Source organism: Argopecten irradians, chromosome 16, assembly GCF_041381155.1.
Source record: "Argopecten irradians isolate NY chromosome 16, Ai_NY, whole genome shotgun sequence".
NCBI classification, from domain to species: Eukaryota; Metazoa; Mollusca; class Bivalvia; order Pectinida; family Pectinidae; genus Argopecten; species Argopecten irradians.
The window spans coordinates 13,552,080-13,562,461 of record NC_091149.1 but is presented as its reverse complement, the minus strand read 5'-3'; the positions used below and the strand labels follow the sequence as shown (position 1 = coordinate 13,562,461).

At 34.9% G+C, this 10,382-nt stretch overlaps 2 protein-coding genes across 2 annotated transcripts; one reads left to right on the top strand and one right to left on the bottom strand.

Annotated features, from left to right (window-relative positions):
* Positions 1-1,047: 1,047 nt before the first annotated feature.
* LOC138310719 (putative nuclease HARBI1) lies at positions 1,048-5,482 on the top strand. Its single transcript, XM_069252057.1, has 4 exons — positions 1,048-1,256; positions 3,953-4,290; positions 4,619-4,876; positions 5,266-5,482. The coding sequence occupies exons 2-4, from the start codon at positions 4,205-4,207 to the stop codon at positions 5,480-5,482; spliced, it is 561 nt and encodes a 186-aa protein (XP_069108158.1). The 5' UTR covers positions 1,048-1,256; positions 3,953-4,204.
* On the bottom strand, positions 4,910-9,653 carry LOC138310717 (uncharacterized). Its single transcript, XM_069252056.1, has 7 exons — positions 9,511-9,653; positions 7,909-8,074; positions 7,313-7,391; positions 6,979-7,038; positions 6,273-6,350; positions 5,809-5,865; positions 4,910-5,636 (listed from the first exon to the last, which is right to left on the bottom strand). The coding sequence occupies exons 1-7, from the start codon at positions 9,621-9,623 to the stop codon at positions 5,479-5,481; spliced, it is 711 nt and encodes a 236-aa protein (XP_069108157.1). The 5' UTR covers positions 9,624-9,653; the 3' UTR covers positions 4,910-5,478.
* Positions 9,654-10,382: the final 729 nt, after the last annotated feature.

Genomic DNA, 10,382 nt, shown 5'->3' with positions numbered 1-10,382 from the left:
TGTGTAACTGCTGTTATTTCAATATATGTGAGCTTTTTTGTTTTGAAAACAATATTTTTTCATGCACGATCTTACCTGCTATTGACCCAAACTCTTGTTTGACTGTTGTTGCCGCCCTGCCAGTCGGAAATTTGATGAAATCTTTCACAAGACTGGTCAAAGCTCTTGTGACACGCCACACGCCGCACAATCCTGCTAATGGTGGGCTGGGAAATCCTGTTCAAAGAATCGCCAATCAACTGCTGGAACGCGCCTGTTGCTAAAAATCTTAATGTTACTAGCACCTGCAATAGAGGCGGAAGCGCGAGGCTGCGTTTCGTACGATGTGTTACAACATTTTCTATTAGACCTACAATAAAAATGACCGTTCTTGGTCTAAACCTAAACCGACGGAACACTTCGTCCTCGTTTAAAGTTTCTAAGGGGTTTGTCCTGTCCACGAATACCCTTGGTCTTGGAAGAACACGTTCTCTTAATTCACGTTGCACAAATCTACCTCCTGCCATCTTGCGAACTTATTGTGATCTTGAGCATGGGTAGAACTATACTCAAGGAAAGTTGAGAACGTGCTCAAGATTCTGAGCATAGAATTTTTCATGAATACGACCTGAGCATGAGTACGAAAACGGTGAGTACAATATTTGAATTTTGAGTACAAAATCATGAGTTTGAGCATGAGAACGGTTTCATGAATACGGGCCCAGACCAGTCCATTGTGTAATTTCATGTGTGAATGAGTTAAACCAAACGTCTTTAAAAATCTTATGATTTTTAAAAGCAGCTACAAAAAGGGAAAACAAACTTTTACACACAGGCCTAACAATGAGATGTGTTAAAGGACAGGACTGAGTTTCACTAAAGGTCGTAAGTCTAACACGTAGACGTAGACGTAAACGTAGACGTAAGTTACGTCTAAAATGAGTTTCACTAAAAGTCGTAACTTTACGTGCAGCGAAGTTACGACTAAATGTACACGTAAGTCTACGCCAGCGTTAGGGTACACGTAGAATTAAACGTAACTTATTATTTACAACAAAATGGCGTCACTTTTCTTTTTGAGAGAACGAAACCGAGCTTTGTTGAGGCGTAATAGAATATTTCGGGACAGGAGCCAGCCGTTAGATGTTTTGGAAAATACTGACCTTATAAGCAGGTATAGGTTCCCGAGGCACGTCATTTTGTCATTGATTGAAGGAGTTGATGCCCAGCTGAGACCAGTGACAGCAAGGAGTTTTGCAATTCCAACACAATTGCAAGTAAGTAGATCTCATTTTCGTTTTTGTTTACGGTGCTCAGCAGACAGTTTGAATGTTACGGATGTGACAACTTAGCACTAAAGAAAAATCATGCGACGGGTCATTTTTCCGGATTTCACCATGACTTTTGTGCAACATACTAGACTAATAGTAAATTAGTAACAGAAAAAATCAACACAAACACAGTAAGAGTGATATCTACGATTTCATTTTTTTCAAAATTTGAATATATTTTATTACGTCTACGAAGTGGTTCCATGAATGCGTTGTTAACATTTGACCTTAGAATATTCAATAACCCTCTTGCTGCAAGAACTGTTTGAAATATATGTGACGTCACTGCCCGAAATAATGACGTAACGTCAAGTTGGCGACGTTTTTTATTTGTGCAGCTGCAGGTGCGCTACTACAAAAAAAAATAAGTTTATTATTGACAATCCCAATCATATACGTTATCAACCACGGTGATACTTTATCATGAAATAGAGAGGCGAAATAGAACTGTACAATGTGCATTTCTATTTATTATTCTTGTTAATGCTGCGTCTTTTTAGACCCCTATTACGCAGCATTAAATAAACCACGCATGAAGTTTCACTGAGTGTTATTTCCTAAATATTTTCCCTGAACACACAGAGCACCATGTCTGAATCCTTCTGTGACATATGCCTATTTGACAAACTTTCTCTTGGATCTTAAAATAAACCCCATCAGTATCACTTACATTAGAACGAATATACGTACCCGGCCTACTATGCATTTCGGCCGGGTACGAATTGGTAAGCGATATCAAACAAGTACGATATTTTCCGTCTTAAAAGTCTTTTGAGCTACAATATTGCAGCTACACTTACATGTACATGTACTTTATATTGACATAATGTTCTCCTCTGGCGTTTTATGTTGCAAGCAATACTCATTCCAATTAGCTGGGAGCGAACTGAATAATCTTGTATTCATATTTTCTTTTTTCTCTCTCTCTTTACAATGACACTCGTTTGTCCTAGCACTGCAAGTCACCGTCTTTGTTAATCCCGGGGGTAGTATCATGTGTCAGCATATCGCCAGTTTACACTATTGGCATCATATTTTGTAGATCGATATTTCATGAGTAGGCCTTTATTTTTCGTGATTTCACGGGACATCGATTTGAGTACCCTGAAGATCCAAAACAATTTCCGCTAAACTTTAAATTTTCTGAGGTTTAGTTTTAAATTTTTTTTACCAGTACATGACCAGCTATACGGTAAAGAACAATTATGAAAATTATAAATAGGTGACTACAGAGATAAGCGTAAGAAGTTATGAAAATCCCTACTTGTACTGTATACAGTCCCTAAAATTATTTCTAAGAAACGATAGGTTTTTGCGTAACTTGTTACAAAGACGCGAGAGAAGGGAATACCACGTCTGATTAGTTTAAATTTAAGACTACCATTGAAGCTTAGTAAAACAGTGGCCCGACCCAAAAATCACAATACAGTTTTAAGTCTAAAACAGTCTCTCTGGACTCTTTCCTAGTGGTGAGAGATTTATAGAATTTGTGATGTAAATGGGTAACATCTATTTACATACATTACCGATTACACAATATCTTATATACATGTATGTCATCAGCAGGAACGAGTCCATGTGCTTAGACCTACAATGATTGTTTGGCTTAACTCTAAACTTAGGTCTAAGATTATTTTGATGAAGCTGGAGCCTGGTTTCATATGTAAATTATTGAATTTTCTAGTTCTCCGCCAGTAGACAATACTTTCTGATCTTATTCTCTAAACAGTCAAGGCTGTACATTGAAATCATGACTTCGATTGGTAGTCTCGCATTGTGTTCCAAAGTTTTCGCATAGTAGTTTTTGTGTCTCTGTTGGGGATGTTTTACAATTTGTGACAACGACGAATCACTTTAGTGCACCTGAAGTAGAAGAAATACAAAATGTAGTCTGTTTCGAACCTATAATAAAGATAAACATTTTCTAAAACGGTATACAAACCGGTTCATATGTTGAGCATTTTTTTTATCCGAACCGGATCTATACACAAATTCAAACCGGAGCATCATGTCAAAAACAACAGCAATAAAAATAGTAACATTACTTATCTAGCACATCATTAACACAACACAATGGTCGGAAAAGGATGTTGATAGTCTATAATTTCACAACCATCATTCGAAGAGCCACGATGCCACTCAGGATAAATACAGTACTGTATGAAACATCAAAAAGTACCACTAATTCAATTATATGGCACATGAATTAGTGTTTGTGCTTCAATATTTGGAAAATGAACATGTTTATACGACAACTGATAACTAATATCATATAGTGGCTCTAATGCCACAATACAGTGTCCTCGCAAGCATCTATACACGTCAGTTTCAAAACAATGCACGAGACTATACAGTTTTAACCGACATTCCAACGACACAAGCGCCGTGTATAACTTATGATGACATCAAAGACATATAGAGTAAATAAAATTGGCAAAAACTATCTACTACCCAGTTTTCCGTTTGTCCCACCAAGTGATCGACTACCGCTATACAGTCTCCTGACTACGAATTTAAATAATACTAAAAATACACGATACGTGTAGATGATACCGGAATAATATATCAAGGAGACTTTACCAATTTTAAGATGACACATTAAAGTTTTAAATACTGTTAATGAATTGTATTCTTTCTTTTAGGTACTGGTCACTCTGAGGTACATTGCCAAGGGAGACTTCTTCTCTGAACTTGGAGATATACACGGTATATCCAAGGCGTCCGTGGCCAAAATTGTACATAAAGTCTGTGGAGCACTGTGTGTGCATTTAGATAACATCAAATATCCAGTGTCAGTGCAGGAAACAAGAGCAATTAAGCACAAGTTCCACGAAATTGCAAATTTCCCTAATGTTGTTGGGGCGATCGATGGGACTCTTATCGCAATTCAGGGAATGAAGACGGATGATGAGCCCACATACGTATGCCGTAAAGGATTCCATGCAATAAACATGCAGGGTGTTGTGGATGCAGATATGTTGTAAGTATACATAATAATGAGCATATACACGAAATACTGTGTTGATCGCAAAATCATCTTTCTTCGTCACATATGTGCATTTGAAGCATTGTTGAATTCAGAGATGGCCACCTATTGGACAAGAATGGTTTACTGACCAACCATGTATTACTTGAGTAGCAGATAATGGTGGTTTATAATCTCATTTTAATTCAAAATCGTGAGAACATGAAAGATTAGACCTTAAAATCAATTGTTTGTCATTTTCTGCTTTAAAATTTGTGAGTTAAACTTAGAAATGAACTTGTACATTCCATTAGTAAAACTGAAGATATCATTTCTGTTCAAGTTTTCTCAACATGAACTGCAAATACCCAGGAAGTACACACGACGCATATATATACCAGAACTCCAGCGTCCCAGAAACCATAGACAGTATGTCAGAGAAAGGCCACCTATTGGGCGATTCGGGATATCCTCTTCGTGAAGGGCTGTTAACTCCTTTCAACAACCCTTCTACTCCAAGTGAGATCAATTACAATAAATCTCACTGTAAGACAAGGAACATAGTGGAGCGGTCATTTGGAGTTCTGAAATCTAGATTTCGGTAGGTGCTTACAAATTAAGAAATGCATGTATGTACAGACATGTACTAAATTTTTACTGTTTAGTTTCACAAAGATAGAAGAAGACTTCTACACATATATAATTTTACCTCTGATTATAGCTTCATATTTATGCCATGTACGTACATGTAATAAATATAAAAAAGTGTGTTTTTGTACTAACTGTTCATCAATAACTTTTCAGCTAAGCTATAAAAAGAGAAGCAAGGAAGGGAAATAACTCAGTATAATAACAAAATTTAAATGACTATGGAATGGAAGTTAAAGATGATAAATGTCCAGGGATGAAATAAAAAAAAATTGTCATAATTAGCTCATGAGCAGAAACAATATATTTGCTATACTTAATCTGATGATATGAATGTGACAGGTGTCTACATCCAACTGGTGGAGTGCTACCATTTCGGCCATCAAAATGTGCCAAGGTACTAGAGACATGTGTGCGCTTGCACAATAAGGCAATGTCGGAGAAGCTGCCTCTGCTTGAAGGTGGAGTGGTCCTCAACCAACATGACTATATCTACAGGGGAGAACCTGCCACCCGAACTGCCCAGGAAAAAAGGCTGAGAATTTCCAGCAGATTTTAGATTTTAATTATTGGTGACAAAACTGTCAAGTCATGGTCATGGCTGGCACTAATGTTTTCCAGTGCTGAGGCAATCCTCTCCAGCGCCTTTGCTTTTCTCTCCTCAACAGCCAACCTTCTTTCTTTGAGGGAAATTAAACGTTCATATGTTGGATCTGTTGATAAAAGATAGACTTAATCAGTCAAAATTCATTGTGTTATTAAATCATATAAAACTTTAGCTATCTTAACATCTTAAAGTAAGCCATCCTTAAGCAGTCATTTTAAACTTCTTCATGTTAACCAGATACCAAAAATGTGTGTAAGCAATATTAAGAATGCATGTACCTTCTTCAAAGCTGATGCTTTTCCTTTTTGATTTGCAGCGATGGCCAGTGTTTGATTCTGAAAAAATAACAGAAATACCATACATACAAACACTTCATTGTCTATCTTATATACATATACATGTATATTATAAATTTAAATAATTCAATTATTGTTAGATCAATAATGAACACAAAAATGATATGCTGGTTTCAGTGAACTTTAGAATATTGACATTATTCATCTTATACAACCCAGCCATGTACGAAATTTAGTCACTACACATGTAAGTTGGTCCATTTTGATCCCAAACAATTTTCTTCATAACAAAATATTTATCAGTCATATATAAGATGTAGAGTTTGCGTTTGACATCCGATCTTCATTTATGGTATGACATTGAGTTATCAGACACTTTTATTTTATTCTGACTAGCTGAATGATTCCTACAGTGAAATGGTTTTTTTCAGTTAAAACTAACATACCTTTTAATGGAGTTTCTGCAACAAACATCCTGCAGGTTTCTTCACCATCATCTTCTTCATCAGCATCTGTCTCCAAAACTTCAATGTAAATTATGACAATCAGACACATTAACAACTAGCCCCTACAGGTCTGTAGTCTCTCATGTTAGATCAATATATATATATACTGATACCATGCGACATGTGATAATTAGTGACATAATCATATACTGATAAAATATTCTGTTTTGCTGAATTTAATACATGTACTTCCTCATTTTATTTTTAAATATATAACTTACACAATTAATTGTTCCCCTTTCACTGAATTTCATCCAATTAACAATATGCACATTTGCCTAAAGAGATAATTATTTTATTAGGAGATGTTTTCTTTGTTTTCAGGGTCAATTGCATCCTATCAAAAGGATTTGTTTTTTCAATTTTATTTGTATTAAAGTAAAATTCCTAAACAAACTTGCGTTCAATTTTTTCAAATTTAAAATAATGAAATTTGACATTTTTGCAGAGTCCAAAAATTATACTTTTTTTATTAACAACTTTTAATTTCTATAGTGCTAGTCATTTTACAGTTTTGTTTCTTAGGCCATCAAGATATATATTTCAAAATAATAAATAACTTCTGTAAATATTTTACTTTTGTGTCGGAAATATAGTGGACACTAGAGGTCATTTAACAAAAAAAAAAAAAAAGAAGATATTTCACCTGATAGGATGGAGTTACTGGGACACACATCAGTAGGCTCTGGGCTGCTAATTTCTGTCACTGAAAAAAAGTGCAATACCTGATATAGCTAGTGTCAACTTTACACTAACAAATGCTAATATGCATTGAAGCTGTTTATTTGTTTAAACATATTTCATTAAAATGTTTAATTAAATTAAGTATAAAATGGCAATTTTTAATGATGATTTTGCCTAGTTTTATCAAATGATGGATTGATATGTGTTTTATAGATGAAGTTTGGTACTGGTGTAAATGTGATATCTAATTACAATGTACATGATGTATTAATGAACAAATTTGAACTAGAACATACCTCTCCCACAATCTATTAGTCCAGTGTCCACTGCCCCTTCGATGCCACTTATTGCCACATCCGGGATCCCTTGCAATACCTGTGTATATAAATTATGTAAATATAAAATAATATTCAACTACGCCATTTCTTCATGATTATATAATATGATTTATGTTTTCAAAAGGATATTTTAATCAATTATTTTGCAATTAATACTATGCTATATAAAAAGGGTAATACATGTATTGTATTTTGTCTTTAACTGTGTCAGTGTATAGTTAAGAAGCTTCTGTCTGTCAATTCTTAAAATGATCTGTGATGTCAATATCTATCATCAAATACTCTAAGGGCTTCTATTACTGTCATACATATTGTATATATATTTATAGTGAGAGTAACCCCTGGGTACTGTACATTGTCAATATTATATACATGTACATGCATATCAGATTAATATAATGTACCATGCATCTTTGTTGCATAATAATCACATTTACTCTTGTTGTTCATGTTAGTTTTTTTTTTAAATTGGCTTTAAAAAATAAACATTTGGTAATTGGTATAAATCAGTACATGGTTCTTTTTTAATTAGAAAATGAAAGAAGAAAACTCACCGTTAGCTCCCAAGGCTTCATTGGGACATCCGGGGGTGGACCACCACCTGTCCCATTTGCTACTTTCCGTCTAAATGACTCCTTTTTCTTCACGGCACTTTGCGCGTCCTGCCATCTTTTTTTTGTCTCTTCAACAGTGCGACTACACATGGCCACTGAACTAATTCTTAATAAAAAATAAACATTAATATGATCAATTGGATAACCATACAAGTATTTATTAAATATAAGGAACATCTAATGAATGCATTAGGTGATATATATCCTGAATATCTCATTCCACTAACAAGAAACATATATATACTATGTATATACTATGTATATATATGTTTCTGCACTAATGTGCACCACTGGGTATGCTAAAACACCCAATATACATGTATGTTACATGTATTTACCAATGCATGTCAAAAAATGTCAATGCTTAATAAAATGTTATTTTGAAATAAATATAAATATCATATGATCAAGTTGGAAATATCTATTGACAAAATTTACATTCAGTTGTAATGACACTGGTTTCTAAAACATTAATTAATTTTTTTTTTAAATACCCATTTAAAAAAATGCGCAATTTTGCATTGGATATCACAATGACTAATGTCATATTAAGGAATTAAAAAAAATATAGAATATTTCAGTAAGTTTTAGCGTCGCCTGCGTCACATTTTTTGCCTGTTTTACTGAATTTACTCCTGTCTAGAGGGAAATCCTGTTTTTAGTGAAAACCTATTTTTAGAAACTGCTCGAACGTAGTCGAAGACACCACTACACAGTGCTATATTAAATTTGGAGTTCAAAGGATCCCGAGACCGAGATAATCACGGTTATATGAACTAAAAGATGTTAAAATATTTGCAGGGGTAATTTGTACACGTTCATACATTTCTTAGAGTGGAATTGACAGATTTTCATTGGGTATTTTACTCGTGTTCTCGTATCATCTTAACTGGAGCACCTAGTCTTATATTGGGGTCCGGAACTCGATCATTGTCAACAAGTGCCAAATAGCGGTTAAAATAAATGGAGTTGGTAAAAAGTATGTGATCAAAATTATATAGTCAAAAGACGTTTTCACTGAAGATTATCAATTGCCCATAATCCATGTCGATTCTCAAGTAGATCTAGGCCTAGGCCTAACATGTTAGTTATTAAAAAAAGTCTACGATCTATCCATCATAAACGTGTTTTAGAAGTAAGAACTTGATAAAAATTTCATCAACAGTTTAAAACTTTCCTGAATACAAGCGTGACAGCGTTGATTCTGCTGAGTTGATAGTCTATGAGTTGTGATTCAAGATGAAAAATATCGCTGCCGAAATCAATGGCGGCCTCAACATAAAAAGGATAACGTTAGGCCTAAAGTAACACTAAAAGCCGCAAGTCAGTCACATTTCTCCAATGAACCGGGTTCTCCCATGTAACTAATACTAACTGTTTGATAAATTATTTATCATCACTTATAAAAATATTGAACAAAACAACATTTTCCTGATATTTAAATCTGCTAGTAGATAACATGTTATTTTTTCCAATATTTGACCAGACGATGACAAAGTTAACCCTTCACAGTACATAATAAATATTTGTAAATAAACTCACCTCTCCGATATTTTAAGCCATTCTGCCTTTTTCATATCAGCAGTTAGGTTTGGGGTTAATTTCCCACGGAGAATTTTGGCTGAGTTCAGAAAAGACTCGGCCAAAACCTCCATCTCACCATCGGTCCAATTAGGTTTTCTGGGCTTCTTGCCGGACATTATGCAGACGACAAATCACCGAAACGAAAGTAAGCAATGCGCAGACTCCATTTATTGTAACTATGGGGTTATTTATCTCCTTCTTAAAGAGTTCCAGTCGTAAGATACGTCTACGTCTACGTCTACGTCAACGTTTACGTCGATACTTACGACCTTTAGTGAAACACACCTAAGATAGACGTAAATAAAATCGTAAGTTGACTTACGTCTACGTTTACGTCTACGTCTACGTGTAGACTTACGACTTTTAGTGAAACTCAGTCCAGACTCTGAACCCCATTAGGCGTAATTTACCACATAATTCACATAATTAACCTCTCTATAAAGGACACCTGTCCATAAAGGAAACATGTTCCTTTGGTGTCCGTTATAGGCAGATTTGACTGTAATTAATTTTACTTTGTTTTCATACTAAATCTGGCTTTCTGATTGGCCGATTGGATTTCTTCATTCTTCTATGAATACCCCCACCAACTTGAGAAATTCAAAATGTGTTTTCGGACGAATAACAACACTTTGTTGGGGCAATGTCAGTATCATTTCAGGCAAGTTACAGCAAAATTGCACTGGTAGAACTCGATAAAGATGTTCAAAACATATTTTCAAGATGGCGATTGTGGCCAACATCTTTGAATTTGGATGGACATAAAATATATAACAACACTTGGTCGGGACCATGTCAGGATCATTTCATGCAAGTTTCAGCTAAATTAC

Excerpts from the sequence above, each read along its gene's own strand:
- LOC138310719 (XM_069252057.1), top strand. The coding sequence starts at position 4,205 with ATGAAGACGGATGATGAGCCCACATACGTATGCCGTAAAGGATTCCAT. Across the intron at positions 4,291-4,618 it reads GTTGTGGATGCAGATATGTT|TTTTCTCAACATGAACTGCA; the intron begins GTAAGTATACAT and ends TTTCTGTTCAAG. Across the intron at positions 4,877-5,265 it reads GTTCTGAAATCTAGATTTCG|GTGTCTACATCCAACTGGTG; the intron begins GTAGGTGCTTAC and ends TGAATGTGACAG.
- LOC138310717 (XM_069252056.1), bottom strand. The coding sequence starts at position 9,623 with ATGGAGGTTTTGGCCGAGTCTTTTCTGAACTCAGCCAAAATTCTCCGT. Across the intron at positions 7,392-7,908 it reads TGAAGCCTTGGGAGCTAACG|GTATTGCAAGGGATCCCGGA; the intron begins GTGAGTTTTCTT and ends TTATATACACAG. Across the intron at positions 5,637-5,808 it reads AAGCATCAGCTTTGAAGAAG|ATCCAACATATGAACGTTTA; the intron begins GTACATGCATTC and ends TTTTATCAACAG.